This window comes from Ostrinia furnacalis, unplaced genomic scaffold (assembly GCF_004193835.3).
Source record: "Ostrinia furnacalis isolate ACB-3 unplaced genomic scaffold, ASM419383v2 OfSCF1913, whole genome shotgun sequence".
NCBI classification, from domain to species: domain Eukaryota; kingdom Metazoa; phylum Arthropoda; class Insecta; order Lepidoptera; family Crambidae; genus Ostrinia; species Ostrinia furnacalis.
This window is the reverse complement of record NW_021132152.1, coordinates 533,297-556,425: the sequence shown is the minus strand read 5'-3', so window position 1 is coordinate 556,425 and position 23,129 is coordinate 533,297. Positions and strand designations below refer to the sequence as shown.

Sequence of the window (23,129 nt, the reverse complement as noted above, 5' to 3'; positions counted from 1 at the left end):
GTTTTTAAATACCTAAAAAAACAGAAATGTCAAACAACTGCCAAGTAAATTAATTTTGAATTCAAAGTATTTACGTAACAAGTTAAAATCATTTTATTTGTTAAATATGTGTGTTTCGTGTGTGTTAGTGTGATAAACTTATCTAAATAGATAAAATAATAAGCGGTGTGTGTAGTACTTACGTATATAATCAGATAACCCCTTGGGGTCAGATATCGTTCTTTGATCAACATCATCATCATTCGTTTCATAACTTCTCTAAAGTAAATACCTACTGTATTATCAAGTGATGTCGTGAATCTTTGTTTACAAAGTGGCGAGACAATACCGATCGATTGTAGCAAGCAGTCAGCGGCTGCCGCAAGTCTCATTTACAAGACAGTAATTCCAATATTGTGCGCGATCGGTTGAATAAATCAAAGTTTATGAAGAAGTGTATGTGATATATTTTTTGCCTTATTTAAATCGTTACGAATTTGTATTTTCTTGTAGTGTTTTTGTAAAGTGTTGTTAATAAAGTAGTGCAACTGATTTGATCATGTCACCACAAATGAGAATGTTATCGCGCGTCAGTCGTTTGTTGTCTGGCGTCGCGGCACGTTCTGGTGCCGTCGAAATTGTTGTGGACCCCTTGAGAAGCCTTGGAACAGCTCGGACCATGGCCAGCAAAGTTTTAAATGCCGATAATTTGAACCCAAATGTGCTAAAATTGGAATATGCGGTGCGCGGCCCTTTGGTGATTCGCGCTGCCGAGATCGAAAAAGAACTACAAAAGGTAATTTATTTATTCACATCTTATTTAATTTGACTAATATTATAATGCATAGCTTTAATAAAGAATAATGAAAACCATTTACTTCATTATGATAATGATCTGTCATTAGGTAAAAGTACACCATATTTTAAACTCACGAAATATTAGTAAATTGGTAACCAGTTTTAGCATATCTTCCAATCACTTCCATTTGGCAATATTGTTTCAGTCAGTCATAAACGAAATTAAGTATGATTGTGTGTATGAATTTAGGTTATAATTTTATTGATTTCACCCCAGCATGAGTTTCAGGAAGCCAGCAATGAAGCTCACTTACCATGCCTATTAACTTTTTAATTCACATTCTAATGTGCAAAACATTGAACTAGATTTCAACAAGTTTTAAAAGGAACTTGTGGGTAGAATAAATATTTTTTAGCACAAGTCAGAATCTTTGAATAATAAATTCATAGATACCCACATGAATGTGATTTAAGTAATTTTTATTTAAACATTTAGATATTGTTTAAATTCTATTTAAAAAATACTTGAATGCAATTTTTTTTAGACATTACTGCAAAATAATATTAAAATGTTACTATTTTCTATAATAAGTTTAATAACTTTATTAAAATAACAATGACATTGTATTGTTACTGGGTCAGCTGAAACATATGCTGCCTTTGTTATGTAACCCGAGCCACAACCTGCTCTGATGCAACGTTGCGTTAACCACAATGTGAAGGTCATGGTTTTATCTTAAACCTGTTATCCATTAATTAACTTTCATGTTAAACACTTTCATACGTACACACTAAAGTGATTCTTATCAGCATGGTTTAGGAAATTGAATGTGTATTGTTCTATACACCATTGTTATAATAGTTTTGATATTGACTTTAAATGAATAATGTTGCCAAAATTTACCAAAAATCAATCATGCAGAAGAAACTATAAAATAAACAATGAAAAACGCAAGTTAAATGTTACATACATACTTAATTAAGTGGGAGTTTAAAAATCAGTCAAAGTCCTTAATCTTATCAACATCACTGGTCTAGCTGGATTGTTATGAATATTATTAAATATTGCAAATGTAGGTAATTATTCATTATTGCTAGGCAATACACTGTCATCAGTTGAAATGTGCCGATACTGATAATAAAAATATTACACAAACATTTACTTACTATCTAATCCATTATCTCTTCTATTGATTAGGTGATTACTTATTATTACACTGGTTAGTTACGCTAATAATGTATGTAATTTGATATTTCTCTAACATGGTCCTTTTTATTATGATGAAATGATTCTGATCAAAAAATTATTTATAAACATGAAAATAATTACGAAAAGCTATTATATTCATATTCTTTGTTATTAAAGAATTGAAAATATAATAGTTTATTTATGAAACCTTATTTTTCCTACAGGGTGCTCAAAAACCATTTAAAAAGGTGATCAGAGCCAACATTGGAGATGCCCATGCCATGGGACAGCAGCCCATTACTTTCATCAGACAGGTAAACACTTCCTTATCTTACTTTACCCTTTAATATTAGGTTTGTGTCATAAAATTAGTAAATTGATTTAAATATAGCCAAAGTATATATGCAAAATAAAACAAGATTCCGAGATGATTGGAAAATTCAACAGACTGAATAATGCATATTAACAATTAGAACCCACATTTTAGAATTTATTCACTAAAAAGTCCCTTATTTTTTATGACCCTTGTCTTTAGGCGCACACCACTGATTTTTAGTTGGCCGATAGTTGGGCCCGATTTTATTTGTATGAAGAATCGGCCAAATCCTATCGGCGTATTGTGCGCACTTCCATACATGCCTATACTGATCAACTGCCCGACTAAACTATCGGCCGACGAAAAATCGATGGTCTGCGCATAGGCTTAGAGACAGTGATAACTTTCGAAGAATAGTATTTTGTAGTCATAGTCAAGTCCTTGTCACTAATACCACTAGTTTCAAGTCATGTGTCGTTTTGTAGGTGTTAGCATGTGTGACGTTACCCGAAATTATCGATAAGGGCGGCTACCCGGAAGACGTCAAACAGAGGGCAAGAGAAATCCTGAATGCATGCGGGTAAGTCCTTTAAAAACTCATAAAACTCATTTATTTCTGCAATTAGGCTTTAAAAAGCACTTTTACATGTCCCAGTATTAACTCTACCACTGCTTCAGGACAATAAATGGGCCAGTGCTTAGAAGAAGCAGCGCAAGAAACTCAGTCTCTATTGTCAGCCTCTTTTTCAAAGGTTTTTTTTCTAAAAATATAACTTTCTTGTTTATACTACGCGTATAAAAGACGTTGTGTGCAAAGGCGCTTTATTGTTTCGTCAGGGATGTGAAATCTTTGTTTGGCCTTTGTCGCGTATTTATATCGCAGACATTTACGATAAACCGTTGCCCCCGTTATAACGATGAAGCTCGTACGTCATATAACATAATATTCAAAACTGACATGTTTTAAACTGAGCTGAAACCCCCAATCTTTTCAGGTCTCTTTTTTTGTCCCTGATAGGAACAGAACACTAACGAGAATAATTCTTATCAAAGTGTAGGCATAAACTAGACTTCGCGCTAACCCCACCAGCTAAGCTAAGCATTTGCTCGTTTGGAGTGACCATAATAGTCATACGACCGAAGGGGAACTAGCGAGCTCTCGACAGCTCGATGCCGAAACTGTCGGGTCATTGAACAGCTGTTTAAACATTTAAACTATGACTACACAATTTAAACATTTGGCATGACTGAAAGGAATCCAACTAGCATCGAATCGGCATTCCTATGCTACCGTAGGGTTATTGAACTGCTGTTTAAACTTGCCTCTGTTCCAGGGGCAAGTCCGTGGGCTCGTACACGATGTCTCGCGGCACAGCAGAATGCGTCTAACTATCTTTCAAATCGCTATGCGATGCTATAATTGTCAGTTTAGTAAACAGCTATTTTAGACTGACTTGCATTACCTTAACTTTTTGTACGGAATTTGACAGACTTTTGACTTAATTATAGTTATTAGAAGATGTTTTTTGTCGCGGATGAAATGCTTTGCGCACAGTCACCTCTGCCGGGGGACAGGGTGATGTGTGGGACTCCCGGCGCCCTAAAAAGGGCGCTGCTCCGTCCTGAAAAGGACTGGGTATACCCACTAAAACCTCCGCGGCGTTCCGTCATCGCCCGAGTGGGGGTGTCGCGAGTATCCGGCCGTAGCCTTAGATTTCCGCGACATAGTTATTGTAAGATGGTGTTCGTTCGTTTCAGCCAAATGACGTCCACTGCTGGACAAAGGCCTCCCCCAAGGTTTTCCACGATGAACGGTCCTGCGCTGCCCGCATCCAGGCTCTTCCCGCGACATTTACCAGATCGTCGGTCCACCTAGTAGGAGGCCTGCCCACGCTACGTCTTCCAGCCCGTGGTCGCCACTCGAGAACTTTCCTGCCCTAAAGGCCATCGTCTCTACGAGCTATGTGCCCCGCCCACTGCCACTTGATTTTAGCAATTCTGCGAGCTATGTCGGTTACTTTGGTTCTCCTGCGGATAAGATGGTGCAACCCCGGCTAAACCTGCCTCTGTTCCAGGGGCAAGTCGGTGGGCTCGTACACGATGTCGCACGGCATCGAGCTGATCCGGCGGCACGTGGCCGAGTACATCGAGCGGCGCGACGGCCACCCGGCCAACTGGCAGGACATTTGCCTGTCCGCCGGCGCCTCCAACGCCATCAAGAACGTTCTGCAGCTGTTCTGCAACACCATCGATGGGAAGCCTTCAGGTGAGACCCAGTCAATAACCATCTGTTTAGAGTCGAGCGACGCGACGGCCACCCGGCCAACTGGCAGGACATCTGCCTGTCCGCCGGCGCCTCCAACGCCATCAAGAACGTTCTGCAGCTGTTCTGCAACACCATCGATGGGAAGCCTTCAGGTAAGGTCTACTCAACAGTCTGTTTATTGAGACATGACAGCTAATATCGCCTGTAATGCTTCCAAGGATGTGCTGCAGCTCTTCTTTTGCACCATCAATGGGAAGCCTTCAGGTAGGGCCAGTCGATACCATCACAGATCTGTATAGCTTCGGAGTTTGAGGCCAACTGATATGACGCCTCCAATGCTTCCAAGGATGTGTTGCTGTTCTGTAACACCATCGATGGGAAGCCTTCAGGTAAAGCCCAGTCAACAAACATCTTGTATTTGTTTAGTTAGAGTCAGTTCGTAGCGCTTGTAATGCTTCTATTTAAAGATGTGCTGTAGCTGTTATCTATACCACCCTTCGCGATCTTTAAGTGAGTAATGAAGACAACAGTCGTCCGGTACTTACGGTATTGGTCAACGAAAAGTAATATGTACATTGTGAATGTAGGATTGTAGGTATTACAGCGCATTATTAACTTGTCCTTGTTCATTGTCTATCATAATACGTAATTAATATGACTAGGCAGTAAAAACATTCATTGTGAAGTTGAACAATTACATTTTCTGATAAATAACCTTTTTTTTTTTTTTTTCGTCGGGAAATGCTTTGCGCATACCCACTGGAAAAAAAAAAAAAAAAAAAAAGGTCCAGTCAACAACCATCTTGTATCTGTTTCGTGAGAGTCAGCTCCTAGCACTTGTAATGCTTCCAATGATGTTCTGCAACACTATCGTTGGTAAGCCTTTAGGTAAGACCAACCAATACCATCTTTGGTCGCTAGTGGAGTCTTAAGAGGCTCAGGAAGGCTTCCATGCAAAAATTTATCAGAACAGCAATAATAGACAAAAAAATCTTGGGACCGATATATTATTTGATAAACATAATATCAGTAGAAGAGTCCATGTTAAAGAATGGAAAAATACATCATCGTGTAGAAGACTATAAATCCAATGGATGTCATTCGTTGTTAGCGTCTGCTGAACCCTTCGCGATTCTTAAGTGAGTAATGGTGACAACAGTCGTCCGGTACTAACGGTGTTGGTCAACGAAAAGAAATATGTACATTGTGAATGTAGGTATTACAGCGCATTATTAACTTGTCCTTGTTCATTGCCTATTATCATACGTAATTACTATGACTATGCAGTAAAAACATTGATTGTTAAGTTAAAAAATTTGCTGACAATGACCTACCCCACCTTATTCTTTACGAATAAAACGTAAACGTAACATTGCAATCGAATCTTAATATTAAGGCATGCCATAAAGCCGTCAGAATCAAGAGCCAGGTAATGCAGTATTGATTTCAAGCACCCACACTGCGGTTTGCGGACGACAGGCCATTAGCTGCGGCCTTGCCGCGTATTGACGAGCGAAACGTTTTATTATTTACCACACACTGCCTCGAGTCGCAAGTGTGGCGAAAGTAGTGCGGTTATCCAATCAAAATTATTTTCGCTAGGGTTATCTTTCTTATCTTGTTAGGGGCCAGTCTTAGCACTTCGACCAAAGGGGATTTTTTTGAGTGTACGATTAAGCGTACTAATGTTTACCTTGAACTTCTATGTTGAACTATAAAGTCACGTCCTTAGACGAGGTCTTCTGCCCCATTTCATTAATTCAAAACTTAGCAAGTAGCCCACACTGATGTGTGTAGCAACACAATGTATTTCACTGGCTCTGTATGTTCGCCACTCGCTCCGCCTTGGTGATTGCTATCAGGATTTTGTGGAGTATGGTTTGCGCGTGCGCCTTGAAAGTGCTCGAGACTTTCTGTTTGGTTAATATTTAGTGGCAATGAATCACCTATTCTGCAGCTATAACATGATTACATGATTCAAGAAGATTCGAAAGAACTTGCCGCACATTTAGAGCTCTTTTATTTTATAACTGCATTATGCTCTGTTTAGTAATTGGACCAGTTTCTGTATAAAGAGATTAAAATCAGAAATTGAAGTATTACCTTCGTAAAACTGTTTTAAAGCTGGTCCATAAATAAAATATTGGCATGTTACGTCATGTGCAATGAATCACGATAGTGTACAAAACGTGAACTACAATGATTGATGGTGCACGCTTCTACCGAGCACATACATCATGTGGACATAGTTGAGAGGAATTTTACGACATTCTACGTGGCAACAACCGCGCCAATTGTTGGCGGATAAAAAATAAACAATGCGCCTTATCTCGCTCGACAATAACTGATATCTTCGTGCGATTTCAATTGCTACGCAAACATTTCAATCTTGTATTATTTTATCATTATTTTTGCATAAGAATTTTAAGTAATATGTTTTGACACTAAAGTATTACCTAATGTATACTCATACACCACGGTTTTTTTCATCCTTTTGGCGTGAAAGTTAAAGAACGTAAAAATGAAATGCCTTTAATTTGTCATCTTATACAGTCGCATGCACTAAGGGCCTTACAAGTTTTTTTTTATTCTTTATTTGATTTGGGGCTTTTATCCACATGGATATGTCAGCCCCATTGTATCTTCACTTACAAACAACATAATAATATACTTAACTTAGAAACAAGGGCCTTACAAGTTATAATAGCGCATTTACAAGAACATAAGATTCTACACATTAAATTCTGATTTTTGTCTGTAAATTTTGGTAGGAACAAGATAATTATTTCAGCTAGAAGCGAATACTAAACGCTTCATTAATTACACTAACTGACATATTCCGACAGGTGTACATGCCTCAGTTAAACCACAGTAAAAGGGAACAGTATGTTCGACGCGGTTGAATGTATTTCTCAAGTAGTAATTGGAATAAGTTGAATTTATTTATGAAACCCTAAAAACGCTAATTCGAGTGGTTTAAAAATTAAATTGTAAAATGGTTTGTCATCAAAATCATTTCGCACTTAATTATCTCCGTACAAGAAAACTTGTCGAGAAAATTCAAATTCTTCAAAATACGTCAAACTTGTTAGCACAATAAGAATTCATGTTAATGAGTTGTATTTTGTTTGTGTAAGCGCAAATTTTGAGTAGCACGAAGATGTTATTCTAACTACCTTTTACTATAATATGCTAAATACACGCTGTTGCTACGTTAATACTGTCATGTGAGAACCGTTCGGCCTTGACTGCTATAATTGCTACTAACCATACAATGGCTAGGTAAATTACTCGAACTATCGTGACTATTTGAATTCATTTAATTCCGGGGTTGTTAATTGTGTGTAAAACAAACATTTTCGTCTGCTAACGCTAAAGCAAACTGTCTCCTTCAAGAAAGATTAAATGCAAATCAAATTGCTTCCTATTGCTATTATCTTAAGACAGTAAATTGTTTGCTTCAAAACTGGCCTAGGAGAAAATTCTTATAAAATTAAAGCCAAAAACTGTTGGATTTTTATACAAAGTTATGTGTTATGACTTGAAATGTCGCTCTTAACGCAACTCGTTCTGCCTGCGAATCACTTACAAATTCACCTTTTTTTAGGTCATCTCACTGCTATGTACAACATTGACATTTGTATGGGACGTGAGACATTTGTATGAGATGACATTGAAGGGCGTAAGCCCGACTCTTCAGGTTTTAAACAATCGCCGCACGCGCATGCCACGTGACAATGCGTTAATACCTTTATAGTTAGAGCTTGCTAATGAGCACCCGGCTTAAGATATACTTTGTGTATGGACACAGTTGGCCTGTTGGTCCAACCTTGAAAATATAGACTGTTTTCGCGTCACACGTGACCGAATGACTGGACATGTAATAATTATTCATCTAGGTTTTTGGCGAGTTTTGAGGCAACTCATTTTTATTGCAATAATGATATTAATTTTATTGAATACTCTACTAAACCATGACCGCTTTTAGAGAGTAAATAATAATGGTTTTGATGTTAGGTATATTATCTGAAAGGGCCNTAGCGGGTTACGGTCTGCTCTATGCCGCGGAGCAGAGCTAGAGCTAGAGCGGCCCTCCAAAGAATGGGCCCGGGCAAACGCCCCGCCAGCCCCCACCTGTGGGGGTTTTTAAAGATGTCCCCTGCATCGTGGCCCGGGCAAATGCCTCGACGGCCCCCGGCCCACTCAATTGTGGGTTACGGGTTGCCCGACAGACCCGCCGAGTTGACGAGACCTGCCGCGCAGGTGAGAAGTTAGCCGCCCGCGTGAACAGACCACGCGGACGTTGCCCAGGGTGCACCACGAGGAGGTCGCTCACCATCGCACCCCTCTGATAAATAACCTACCCCACCTTATTCTTTACGAATAAAACGTAAACGTAACATTGCAATCGAATCTTAATATTAAGGCATGGCATAAAGCCGTCAGAATCAAGAGCCAGGTAATGCAGTATTGATTTCAAGCACCCACACTGCGGTTTGCGGACGACAGGCCATTAGCCGCGGCCTTGCCGCGTATTGACGAGCGAAACAGTTTATTATTTACCACACACTGCCTCGAGTCGCAAGTGTGACGAAAGTGGTGCAGTTACCTAATCAAAAGGTTTTTATTATGGTTATCTTTTCTTATCATGTTAGGAGCCAGTCTTAAAGCACTTCAAGCCAGTTTTTTTGAGTGTAGATTAGGCGTACTAATGTTTACCTTGAACTTCTATGTTGATCTTTGAATTCACGTTCTTGGGTAAGGTCCCTTGCCCCATTTCATTAATTCAAAACTTAGCAAGTAGCCCACATTTACTATGTATTTCACTGGCTCTGTATGTTCGCCACTCGCTCGGCGTTGCAGACTGCTATCAGGATTTTGTGGAGCATTGGTTTGCGCGTGCGCCTTGAAAGTGCTTGAGTAATTAGACTTTCTGTTTGGTTAATATTTAGTAGCAATGAATCACCTATTCTGCAACTATAACGCGTACCTACAAGATTCAAGAAACCTCGATAAAACTTGCCGCTCATTTACAGCTCATCTATAGGTACCTACTTATATTATAAAGCTGAAAAGTTTGGATGTTTGTTTACTTGAACGCGCTAATCTCCGGAACTACTGGTCCGATTTGAAAAATTCTTTCAGTTTTAGATAGCCCATTTATCGAGGAAGGCTATAGGTTATACAACATCACGCTACGATCAATAGGAGCAGAGCAACAATGAAAAATGTTGCGAAAACGGGTTTTCACGCGTACGAAGTCGTGGGCACAGCTAGTTTATTTTATAACTGCATTATGCTCTGTTTAGTAATTGGACCAGTTTCTGTATAAAGAGATTAAAATCAGAAATTGAAGTATTACCTTCGTAAAACTGTTTTAAAGCTGGTCCATAAATAAAATATTGGCACGTCACGTCATGTGCAATGAATCACGATAGTGTACGAAACATGAACTACAATGATTGATGGTGCACGCTTCTACCGAGCACATACATCATGTGGACATAGTTAAGAGGAATTTTACGGCATTCTACGTGGCAACAACCGCGCCAGTTGTTGGCGGATAAAATAAACAATGCGCCTTATCTCGCTCGACAATAACTGATATCTTCGTGCGATTTCAATTGCTACGCAAACATTTCAATCTTGTATTATTTTATCATTACATTTGCATAAGAATTTTAAGTAATATGTTTTGACACATACTGAAAGTTAAAGAGCGAAAAAATTAAACGCCTTTAATTTGTCATCTCATATGCACTATCTTTGCATGCACTAACGATCTTACAAGTTACAATAGCGCATTTACAAGAACATAAGATTCTACACATTAAACTTTGGACTGTAATTTTTGGTAGTAACAAGATAATTATTTCAGCCAGAAGCGACTACTAAACGCTTCATTAATTACACTACTGACATATTCCGACAGGTGTACATGCCTCAGTTAAACCACAGTAAAAGGGAACAGTAACGTGCAGAACAGTATGTTTGACGCGGTTGAATGTATTTCTCAAGTAGTAATTGGAATAAGTTTTTAATTGGAATTTATTTATGAAACCCTGAAAACGCTAATTCGAGTGGTTTAAAAATTAAATTGTAAAATCGTTCGTCTTTAATAATCATTTTGCACTTAATTATCCCCCTACAAGAATTTCCACTTGTCGAAAAAATTCAAATTCTTCAAAATACGTCAAACCTGTTAGCGCGATAAGAATTCATGTAAATGAGTTGTATTTTGTTTGTGTAAGCGCAACTTTTGAGTAGCACGATGATATTCTTCTAATTCCTTTTTACTATATGCTAAATACACGCTGTTGCTACGTTAATACTGTCATGTGAGAACCGTTCGGCCTTGACTGCTATAATTGCTCTAACCATACAATGGCTAGGTAAATGACTCGAACTATCGTGACTATTTGAATACACTTAATTCCGGGGTTGTTAATTGTGTTTAAAACAAACATTCTCGTCTGCTAACGCTAATGCAAACTGTCTCCTTCAAGAAAGATTAAATGCAAATCAAATTGCTTCCTATTGCTATTATCTTAAGACAGTAAATTGTTTTGCTTCAAAAGTGGCCAAGGAGAAAATTCTTATAAAATTAAAGCTGTTGGATTTTTATCCAAAGTTATGTGTTATGACTTAAAATGTCGCTCTTAACGCAACTCGTTCTGCCTGCGAATCACAAGCATATTTTATCTTTGCTTTTTGGTCAGTTTTTTTTGGTTGGCAGTTACGTACAGCATTCACGTTTGCATGAAGCATGAGACATTTGTATGAGATGACACTGAAGGACGTAAGCCCGGCTCTTCAGGTTTCAAACAATCGCCGCACGCGCATACCACGTGAAATGCGTTAATACCTTTATAGTTAGAGCTCGCTAATGAGCACCCGGCTTAAGATATACTTTGTGTATGGACACAGTTGGCCTGTTGGTCCAACCTTGAAAATATAGACTGTTTTCGCGTCACACGTGAGCGAATGACTGGACATGTAATAATTATTCATCTAGGTTTTTGGCGAGTTTTGAGGCAACTCATTTTTATTGCAATAATGATATTAATTTTATTGAATACTCTAAACCATGTCCGCTTTTAGAGAGTAAATAATATTGATTTTGATGTTAGGTATATTTGAAAGGGCGTAAGTGTATGAAATAAATACTGAAAACGCGTTTACAGACAATAAACAAGAAATAGGGAAGAATTATGAATAGAAAATGCTTTTACTTGCTTACCTTTTTTACTTAGTTGAAAAAGCAAATACAATGGCAACAAAAGGTCACGTTTTTTTTAATTCTTTACAATGCAGAAAGCATACGTAAGTACAGCTATTTGCGTTATTGTGACGTTACCTACTGCTCATTATGTAGTTTTTCCTAGCATGTAATGTTAAATAATAATGTCGTATTCAGAAGAACATGACCTTAAATCTTAATTTCACAAGGTTTACTTTGTAATTTGAAAAATGTTTTGAGCTCAATTATTAAAAATGTATTTGCTCTTTTACATGTCCCAGTAATACTTTAACTCTACCACTGTTTCGGGACAATAAATGAGCCAGTGCTGAGAAGAAGCAGCGTAAGAATATTCGTTTTATATTCAACTAGCGACCCGCCCCGGCTTGGCATGGGTGCTAATTACCTACATATAAACTTTCCTCTTGAATAGCTTTATCCAATACAAAAACCGCATTAAAAAAAACCGTTGCGTAGTTTTAAAGATCAAAGCATACCAGCGCAAAGCGACTTTGTTTTATACTATGTAGTGATAGTGATGGAGCATGCATTCCGCTCATGTTAGCTCCACAGTATCTTGATTAGCTATCTAACAACAGTAACTAGTTTGTTTGTAAACTGTTTTATTGTTTGATGGTTGCAAGCGCGACATTATTAGCGTCCTGATAACGGGTTCTTTATCACATATTAAGTGGAATCTCGCAAGTAGGTACTTGAGTACTCCTTGGATAATTTTAAAGCAAATAGAAGATCTTGTCTAATAAATTCAAGTGTACTTTACATTTTTTAAGCCACTTATCTGAATTCAGGGAGACAATCTTCGGAGTTAAGCGCCGTGTCAAGGTTTTCGTATTCAATTACGGACGAATTCATATCTTACATGTGATCAAGTAATCCAGTATTCAAACAACTTCATTTGTAACCCGTTCACTTAGGAATGCGTTTCAATTTAGAAATTATTATGCTAGCAACATCATCTAGCGTACAGTAACAATGACTAACGTAGCTTCACGATGATAAACATTCGAGAATAATGGGATGGATGTGAAGTTTGAAATCCCATCCATTATTTATTACTTGCTAGCGGCCGCCCGCGACTTCGTAAGCGTGGATCCCGTTTTACCATCGTTGGGGCTGAATTTTGCAAAATCCCGTCTTAGTGAGCACCTACGTTCTAAAAGGAACCCCCATTGCAAAATTTGAGACTCCTAGCACTTGTTTCTGAGATTTCATAATGAGTGAGTGAGTCAGTGGCCTTTCGCTTTTATACATAGATGAGTTTACTTGATAAATAAATGAATTGTCTTTCCAGGTGTGATGATCCCGATCCCGCAGTACCCACTGTACTCGGCTTCCCTAGCGGAGTATGGCCTGTGTCAGTGCGGCTACTACCTTAACGAGGAGACCAACTGGGGCCTCGACATCTCCGAGCTGGAGCGCGCTAGAGAAGAGTGCTTGAAGCGCTGCGCTGTGAGAGCGCTGGTGGTCATCAACCCTGGCAACCCTACGGGGCAGGTGAGCGTCTATAATGACTAGTATACTCTGCCTCCTTGGCTTAATGGGCTGTGCCAGTGCGGGTAATATCTCAACGAGGAGACCAACTGGGGCCTCGACATCTCCGAGCTGGAGCGCGCTAGAGAAGAGTGCTTGAAGCGCTGCGCTGTGAGAGCGCTGGTGGTCATCAACCCTGGAAACCCTACGGGGCAGGTGAGAACTTAGCACCATCATCATTCCATGTCCCAAGTGTAAGAAATAATACGTAGACATGGAGAGAAATGCAGACAAGATTATGAGGCCTCTCATCAACGACCTTCCAGTTTTAAAGAAAACGACCACAAAAAAAAATCCAGCATGATATAATAAGATAGATAGGTAGTGAAGATCGTGTAGGTATCTGATAATATAACTTGACGGTTGACGATTTTAAATGACGTACCCTCTTACTCTTTGATCAATGAATCTTACATCAATGGTACCTACCATTTATTAAAGTTAAAGAGTAAAACCATTTGTCATGGTTGATACTGATAGGCAAGAAACCCAACGCTCGCCACACTGACCACAATTCATTAACTGGCTGACTTATCAATTAAGATCAGTTGCACGTGTTTATTTATAGTTCAGTTGACAGTCAACGAGTTTTCGCTAATAAGGTTGCAGAAATAACTATCACCTATGCTATCATCAAATGATTAAGAGTAAAGAACTATAGACTTTAAACTCGGTCTTATCTCCTGTAATTCTTTATAGTACAATACGCTACAATTTTTAAGTATTTATTTTCCATTAACCCATTAACGCCCGCCGTACAATAAATAGTACACAACTTTAAGTTACGATAAATCTGGTTTATTGAGTATTTTTACCGTGGAAATAATTACAATCGGTAAACAAAGGTCTATGCATTATATCCTGAGATGAAACAGACCATAATTATACAATCTTAAGGGGGTATTTTTCGATTTCGTTTCAGTGATTTTTTCATGTCTTCTAGTGGGTACTTGATAATTTTTTATGCAAGGTTTAAGTTACACAAAATACCAAATAAGTTGTTTGTGTATTAGCTAACAACATATCCTAATAAAAAATACATAGAAAAGTTCATTTCATTGAAAGTTTTTCATGCTATAACTCCCAAAGTGATGCTGTACAAACTTTAGTACAATGGGCGCTTGACACGTTACGTAAAATAGTACAGTAACGACATCATTATTAGAGTGTTTACTTATTTCTTCATAGTTTTTATATGTAATCATTGTTTTCTTTTTCCAATAACATGGCTCTTTATTTATGGGGTTACAGACAACAAAAAAAGAAACATTTTGTTTTCCCAATTACGACCTATTTGTCGACCTAAAGAGACTTAGACATAGTTTTTGGAACCACACGTAAAAAGAGAACCAAAAGGTATCCTTTGATTACTTATAAAGATTTTCACAAAAAGCCTAGAGACATTCGACAAGGCAAACGTAATTTTATTAGCATTGATTGAAAGATAATAATGTGCGTACCATTGAAACAAATGTTGACGCTTTAGAACCATTGGGAAAGGTCATTATATGGGGTCTCTTGATAAAAAAAAAGTAAAGTTAGGCGCCACAGGGTGTCCAGCTCTAGTATAATAAGAAGATCAGATTAGATGACTAGTCTATAGAACTTTACCAAATTGAGGAAAAAGGAAAAAAAGCGGTGGATGGGTCTTTTTAGCTTATGTGGTGGACATGAGAATTTCAAATGCATGCAGACTGCACTGCATAGTAAACCCATATAGTCGCTTAGATCAGCTAGCATTCCGCAAATATATAGTACGCACATATTATAAAAGATAAATAAAAGTAGGTAGTCTTGCTCTAGTTGATGAAGAAGAAATATGAAATAATGGTTATAATCAAAATAAACCAGCAAACAAGCTGATTTGATAGCTTGAAATTACTGTGTGTTTCCATAGAGTCAAAACAGCTTATGGCAAGTGCCTGAAAACACTGTGCCAAGATGAAGAAGGCTTTGCTCAATATGACTCATAAGCGCCCATTGTACTAAACTTAGTACACCCCTGAAAACCTAACTTCTGATTTTGATTTTGGTCTTTGTGTTTAGTATTATTTCTGAAGTATTTTTATAAAGAAAATAAACATTGGCTATGGGAAATTGACCGTAGTTTTCATTTGGGCGTTAATGGGTTAATTAACTAAGGAAAACCTGAATTACTTTTATTATAATAATAAATCTGTATCGGGATGTGTCTTGACCTTACTGACGCCACAATAAAGGAACCAAAGTCCGAAGTTGAAGCTATGTCCAATTATGTTTCGAATAAACAACGCGATACGAACTGTATCGCGTTGTTTACGTTGAAGTAATAGTTAAATTAATCACTGAAACGATCAACGGGACTACTCTGTGACATAGTTTCCATAATTTACGGATATATTTATCGTTGCCGCCCATTCTGACTGACGTCTCGTTGTGATTGAAATGCAATTGTAAAATATGTATTTCGATTAATTTGCCATAGAACTATTGTTCTAACGGCCTACTAAACCATTTGAAGTAAAAAAGAGCCAGTTCGTGGCATCTTTAATATGTAGATTAAAACATACGTCTTTGTATGATGTCAGTTCCTTATTATCTCTAGTTTATTTATGAAGATAAAACAGGTAAAATATGCAAAAAAACTTCGTGCGTAAACCAATATCTATTCATAAATATTATAGCCTAGTTCAGATTTACGGCTTCTCTAAAATAGTTTATGAACTACACTCGACCTTGGGTTCAGCGCAGGGCACCATGCCAAACCCGGCTGCTAACTTTTATGGAAAATTTCATGTTTTCCGACACTAATTACCGATGATTTATTGATTGCCATGAAAAATAAAGCATTTTTATATTCGCGCACCTGGCCTAGGATGCGAGCCACGATAAACTTTTATCGAGGCATTATAATATCGATTTTGCACGATAAGCCCATACCTTTGTCGTTTACAATAGTCGATAAGACTATCATTGCGCAAATTTTAACCCAGACTGATGTGAATTAATCTAAAAATAATGCAATTGCGTCCTTGAGAGGATGATTTCCTGCGGCGGCGAATAAAATCTCATATCCCAGAGGCGACGACTCGTAACAAAAGTCAGGTCAACCTTCTGTAATCAAAACTATTAGGCTGGTTTTAGTGTCACGCGGACCGTCCGGTGCGGACCCGCTCCGCGCGGCCAATTTGTATGAACTTCTAGGGAGCGTTTTAGAGTAATGCGGGGTCCGGAGGAACCTCTCCGCTCCCTACCAGTTCATGCAAATCGGCTGTGCGGAGCGATCCGCACTGACAGTCCGCGTGACACTAAAACCAGCCTCATAGTCTTCACGCAACGATGAATATCATTTAAATGATATTTACTTTACAGGTGCTGACGCGCGAGAACATCGAGTCCATCATTAAGTTCGCGCACAAGCACAAGCTGTTCATCTTCGCCGACGAGGTCTACCAGGACAACGTCTACGCGGAGGGAAGCAAGTTCTTCTCTTTCAAGAAGGTCAGTTTCATAATGTGACCCCAAAAAAAGAAGGAAGCGGCAGCTACAGATGACAACTTTCATAAAGGAAGCATGACAAGCTCCGGATAAAGATATTTTTTGCTGCTGCTTATAAGCATTTGACGACAAATGTCACAAATAAAGATAATTTACGAATTAAAAGAGTTCTCATGTCTTCTTAGATTGTAGGATTGCTTTCTACTGTGCATCTTTTTGCATGACTTGATATTTCGGTGCAGTTGTTTTCACTATGATCACGGATGAATTGTGGGCTGAGTGTGAGTATGAAAATTTCAGTTTTTGAACGTTTCTCGCTAGGGGCGCTGTACAATCCGTCATACATTTAATGACATTTTTTGACGCGTTCACTAGTGAGCGCGTTTGATGAAAACTCACACTAGGCCCTCTGAAATGACTTGTGCTCCTTTCTATTATTGTTATGTTAACTTTCATGCTTTCGAACTCTTCCTATGTTCTTCTGATTAATTTCGTTGCGGGTCTTATAATAGTTTAACTTTCCCCGGGACAAAATTGACTTTCACTGGCAGGGTTTTTATTGGCGGTCAAGCTGTAGATCCTGGCTACAAAAGAGATGCAGCGGTGGGAACGAGAGGCGGGAATAGTCTCGTTCACTCTCATGCCTTTTTTGCTGTTTTATTTATCATCATATGTTTATTTCAGGTGTTGAGAGAGATGGGCGGGCCCTACGACAAAGAAGTGGAGCTGGCCTCATTCATGTCAGTCAGCAAGGGTTACGTGGGCGAGTGCGGCCTGCGCGGCGGCTGGATGGAGCTCGTCAACATGGAGCCCGTGGTGCAGGCCAACCTTTACAAGGCCATCTCTGCCATGCTGTGCCCCACCACGCTGGGGCAGACCACCGTCGATTGTGTGGTGAGTGTCACGTGCCACGTGCCACGAGGCTGCCACGTGACACAAGGCTGCCACGTGTCACAAGGCAGCCACATGGTACGAGGTTTATACGTGCCACAAGAATGCCAATGGTACGAGGTCTCTACGTGCTACGAGAATGCCACATGGCACGAGGTTTCCAGGTGCCACGAGGCAGCCACATGTCACAAGGATGCCCACTGACAACGAAATTGTCACATGGTACGAGGTTTCCACGTGCCACGAGAATGCCAATGGCACGAGGTTTCCACCTGTCACGAGGCAGCCACATGTCATAAGGCTGCCACTGATCACGAGGTTTCCACGTGTCACGAGGCTACCACGTGTCACAAGGCTGCCACTTACCATGAAAATGCCACTTGGTACGAGGCTTCCACGCGACATGAGATTGCCATGTGCCACGTTGCGCACTGGCTATGTCGCGTACCACGTGGCATGTCGCTCGTGTCAGTCAGCAATGGCTACACGGGCTATATTGTTGGAGGATTTTTATGGATTTGACATTTTGCGCCTAAACCTGTTGGAGCGGTCCCTCCAGATCGCAAACATATGGGTAATAGTTCATTCGTTCGTTTCAGCCAATGGACGTTCATTGCTGAAAAAAGGATTTCCACAACGTCCGTTACTACGCTGCCCCCTGGATGTTTCCCGATCATTAAATCGTCACTCAGTGAGTAGACAGCGTGTGACCAGCCACACGACGTTTTCCAGTTCATGGTGGCTCTCAAAAACTTTTGCCCAAATGGCCATCAGCTCTAAAAGCTATATTCCGCATCCAGGAAACAGTTTAATGAACAATTTTTCAGTAAATAATGAATCTTGTTTGTCTTTTCCAGGCTAAGCCGCCGCAGCAAGGCGAGCCGTCGTACGACTTGTGGCTGAAGGAGAAGACAGCGGTACTGGACTCGCTGAACAAGCGCGCCAAGATGATCGCAGATACCTTCAACAAGATGGAAGGCTTCTCTTGCCAGGTCGTGCAGGTCGGTGCATGCGTTCTAGTCTTTAAGGTGTCGGCATAAGATAGCTGATTTTTAGCTTGATCTCTGTCGACTATAGGACCTGTGATGAGCGGTATGTTGGACTCATTTGACATGCAAATCGCGCGTCAGATTAATAAAGCATTAAAGTAGTCTTGAAGTTCATAACCCATATATGCCCAGAGGCACGAAAACGATTAAATGGTACAAGTTCTATAAAATAAACTGTAAATATGCCAAATTACATAAAAATCTGAGATTTAAATAATTTTGGGCATATATGGGATAAGGGCGTGTTTGAACCAAAAACAAATGCAAAAATGTGACTGAATTTCTCGCGCTACTTCTCAGCACTGGCCCATTAATTGTCTAAAAGCAGAGGAAGGGGTAATTTTGCGTCAGCTTTCCTCGTTCTAAGACGCCAAGACGAGTTGTTTGATCATTAATCTCTGCTCCTTTGAAACGATTGTCCACCACGTGATTTGCAAGCGTCCTCCATCCTTCGGGAACAGCTAGGGATTGTTTTTGATTACTATTATGATTGAAAAGCAAGCGTTACGTTCCGCAGGGCGCCATGTACGCGTTCCCGCAATTCCAGCTGCCGGCGCGCGCGGTGGAGGCGGCCAAGAAGGCGGGCAAGGCGCCCGACGTCTACTACGCCTTCAAGCTGCTCGAGGAGACCGGTCAGTTCACAACCTTACGCTATTTCTTATGTTCCGGCCACAATCACGGGAAATGCCATAAATTATTGACAATGCAGGTTAACCGTAGGTCTAGCCATGATTTGACGTGATAATAGGGATGATGACTGGGTAATGAAATCGAAATTCTATTTAGTCCGTCAGATAATATCAAATAAGACTCATATTTTTTATTTTTTCCATGATCGAATAATTACAGTATTATTGAGTTGAAATGTCGCGTGACGTCACTTTTGAGTAAAAATGAGTATTTATTGGTGGAATTTGTGAAGAAAATATCCTTTTTACTATTTTTAAAATAGTTTTTCTGGGGAGCTGATGTGTACGTGTTTGCCGACTACCGCCGAAAAAAAGACGGACAAATAATTGAAATTTAGTCATATAGCCTATTATCGCGATAATGGGCATCGACTTTAGCCATTAGTGTGGCCCTAGCATTTGAACTCATTATTTACCACTAGCGGCCGCCCGCGACTTCGTGCGCGTGGATCCCGTTTTACCCCCTTCATCTATCTTACGCGGTTTAGATTTTTTCAAACAAATGTTTTTTTCCCGCTAATTCCCGTTCCCGTGGGAATATCGGGAATTCCTTTCTTAGTGCACCTGTACGGTACCTAAGCTACGTCCCTTCAAAATTTCAAGTGCCTACGTTTAGCCGTTTAGGCTGTGCGTTGATATGTCAGTCAGTCAGTCAGTTTTTCCTTTTATATATTTAGATTGAAGCCTTACTTCTTCTTCTTCTTTTCAGCCAAATGACGTCCACTGCTGGACAAAGGCCTCCCCCAAGGTTTTCCACAATGAACGGTCCTGAGCTGCCCGTATCCAGGCTCTTCCCGCGACTTTTACCAGATCGTCGGTCCACCTAGTAGGAGGCCTGCCCACGCTACGTCTTCCAGCCCGCGGTCGCCACTCGAGAACTTTCCTGCCCCAACGGCCATCGTCTCTACGAGCTATGTGCCCCGCCCACTGCCACTTGATAAATAATACTAATAAATAATAATGCTTGTCGCCAGGCATCTGCGTTGTGCCGGGCAGCGGCTTCGGGCAGCGGCCTGGCACGTACCACTTCCGCACCACCATCCTGCCGCAGCCCGCGCTGCTGCAAGAAATGCTCGACGTGTTCCAGGCCTTCCACAAGAAGTTCACCGCCGAGTACTCCAAGTAGACCACCACCCAACACCACCACCGGTAGCCTAGGATGCCGCGATGAGCTTTTATCGCGCTGTGTTATCGATTTTACGCGATATATCCGTACGTTTGTCGACTAATACAGTGTTCCGCAAACTTTTTGCGTTTAAGGTACATCTAAAGCCTGGCACATAGAATTTTGTCCAATGACCCCAAGCTACCCATCCTTATCGCTCGCGCGTAATTATGTTGCTGTCGCGCTCGCACACTCACTGCGACTGCCCGTCGCACAGTCGCGACAGCAACATTGCATCAGGGTCATTGCACAAAATTCTACGTGCTCACGGTCCAGTCTTTAGAAAACTAAATTTTTTGGAGTTTATTAAGGTTACCTTTATTAAGGTTCGGCCAAACCAACGCGATCACAAGTGATCAGCTGGTGTGCAGCGCTGGCGACCAGACTTATGCATTAATCGCCATCGCTGCACGCCCTTAATTACTCACTAAAAATAAGTTTGTAAGATAACCTTATTTTTCTGAGGCACACCATCTAATGACCACGGTACACCGTTTGCGGAACACTGATCTAATCGGTAAGATTGTCACGGGGCGCATCCTAGCCCGGCTGGATCAAGGAACACACGTGCGGTAACGCTGCGAACTACATCTATATGCCCGTACTATGTTTGTTACGAGAAATCCCGCTGTTTTATTGGAACTAACTTAACACGGCTATGGAACTGCAGGGATACTCCGAAGAACGTTATCCGATGTTTTAAATGTTTCCATCCCTCTCACGCAGAATGAGACGCCAGCATGAGTGACGGTGACAGATAAACCCGAAAACGTTTCAGAGTAGGACCTGCTGTTCCCAATTATTTCATTTGGTTTTCAAAAGACGGAATCTCTGTCCAAACGAAAGTGTTAAATGTGACAGACAATGTCAATTAATTTTAAATAGTGTAACAGTTACAAACAAGGGGATTAAAATAAATAAACAACATTAGAAAATAATACGTTTTTGAATGAAGTAATCTTAGTAATTTTTGGGAAGAAATAAAGGATGATCTAATCTAAATTCTTCAATCGACCAATGCTAAGCGGTGCGATATTACTACTTATTTTTATTATAAATAACCTATTTAGGTATTTTACACTTGTAAATGCTCTACTTATGTTTGCTCTAAATGTTTAAAACAGCGGGTGTCCATCGAAATGACTTACCAGTGTTATCAAGGCTATGCACAGAGGACCCAATGCAATAAATAATTTGAATTTGACCCCAGTGTTACTATGTAGTTGGTATAAAATAATTAGTGTGTTAAAACTACTCATTAATTAAATAGTTATCATGTAGGTAGGTAATTATTACAGGGACTGGCATCTCTTTTAAAGGTTTTAAGGAAAACCTGTAATATGAGAGGCACACTCTTTCAGTCGATAGTTACTACAATAACATAAAAAAATAGCAAAAGTATTAAAAATAACACTAAAAAGACAACTTAGTTTACTACAAGCTGAAGTCGTAATACCGTTTAGTTTATCTGCTTGATAGAAAAAGGGCATTAAAACCATAATTTAAGGACACGTGTGCACTAACAAATAAATAAACGCAATCCAAGAGCAAGAAAATGTATTTGCAAGAACATCTTGAAAAATTTGGCTAAATCGACTTGTATGTAGGAGTTTATAGAGTATTGATTAAAGTAGTTGTAACTACATAAAATAATGTCATCTAGTTGAGAAAATATTAGAGGCAAGAGTAACGCAGTGATTTGATTACGATATATAAATTGAGTAGTTTTCGTAATTATTTTTAAGTCTTCATTGAAGTTTTTGTTTGAATTTATCGGAGTCCAAAAATAATTACAAGATTTTGTAAATCCAGAGATATTATTTGTAAATTGTATGTTATTATTTTGTATATTATGTTATAAAATTGATGAAATCTTGATTGGTTTCTAGTCTTGGCTGTGCCATTATTTGCACAATTCGTTATTGTTTATCCAAAATGTGTTTCACCATTCTTGAGTCGTGTTGTGGTGATGTATTTTGTGTAAGTTTTTATAAGTTTGGCATTTTTAGTATTACCAACTGCCTCTCACATTTAAAGTTGTTCACAAATGTGACAATAATGATATTATTATATAAATATATTATCGGAAACTTTATACGCTTCGTAGTTTCTCTGAATCTGCCATATTTAGGAGAATAAACATTTACTTATTTTCCAAAACTCAGTCATTTGCGACACATTTATTTTGTATTTTTTTCTTCACTAATTTATCATTTTAAATTGTGTAATTTAAGTCGCAGGGATATTGACTTGCACGTGAATATCGTTTGAAAGGTGCTACCAAGCTCAGGTTGAATTATTTTATAAGTATTTATTACTTATTGTTTGTATAGAGCGTGCAAGTGTAAGCAAGCGAAGGCTCGAACATTCCTCGACCGCAGAGATTAGAAGCGTTGTTAAGCATTGTTATTGATTAAATAAAGTGAGTATTCAAGGATTCTGGACTTTTATTTTGTATAAAACAATATTTGTTCCCAATAAAATTTATCTGTGTTGTATCAACCCGATTGTTCGAAAAG

The 23,129-nt window shown here is 39.4% G+C and overlaps 1 protein-coding gene across 3 annotated transcripts; it reads left to right on the top strand.

The window, feature by feature from the left end:
- The first annotated feature begins 47 nt into the window (after positions 1 to 47).
- LOC114354039 (alanine aminotransferase 1) lies at positions 48 to 23,036 on the top strand. 3 transcript variants are annotated; one of them, XM_028306288.1, is made up of 12 exons: positions 52 to 165; positions 493 to 775; positions 2,191 to 2,280; positions 2,768 to 2,862; positions 4,358 to 4,463; positions 4,616 to 4,700; positions 13,101 to 13,303; positions 16,691 to 16,819; positions 17,501 to 17,710; positions 18,565 to 18,708; positions 19,274 to 19,388; positions 20,420 to 23,036. In XM_028306288.1, the coding sequence occupies exons 2-12, from the start codon at positions 539 to 541 to the stop codon at positions 20,569 to 20,571; spliced, it is 1,566 nt and encodes a 521-aa protein (XP_028162089.1). In that variant the 5' UTR covers positions 52 to 165; positions 493 to 538; the 3' UTR covers positions 20,572 to 23,036. The 3 variants fall into 3 exon arrangements, with proteins under 3 accessions (XP_028162093.1, XP_028162092.1, XP_028162089.1); XM_028306292.1 differs by having other exon boundaries at positions 48 to 775; positions 4,358 to 4,448; positions 4,601 to 4,700; XM_028306291.1 differs by lacking the exon at positions 4,616 to 4,700 and having other exon boundaries at positions 48 to 775; positions 4,358 to 4,548.
- The last annotated feature ends 93 nt before the right edge of the window (positions 23,037 to 23,129 follow it).

Coding starts and splice junctions, on each gene's coding strand:
- LOC114354039 (XM_028306292.1), top strand. CDS start 539: ATGTCACCACAAATGAGAATGTTATCGCGCGTCAGTCGTTTGTTGTCT. Junction 4,449..4,600: donor TCGAGCGGCGCGACGGCCAC/CCGGCCAACTGG, acceptor CGCGACGGCCAC/CCGGCCAACTGGCAGGACAT. Junction 18,709..19,273: donor TCTCTTGCCAGGTCGTGCAG/GTCGGTGCATGC, acceptor TACGTTCCGCAG/GGCGCCATGTACGCGTTCCC.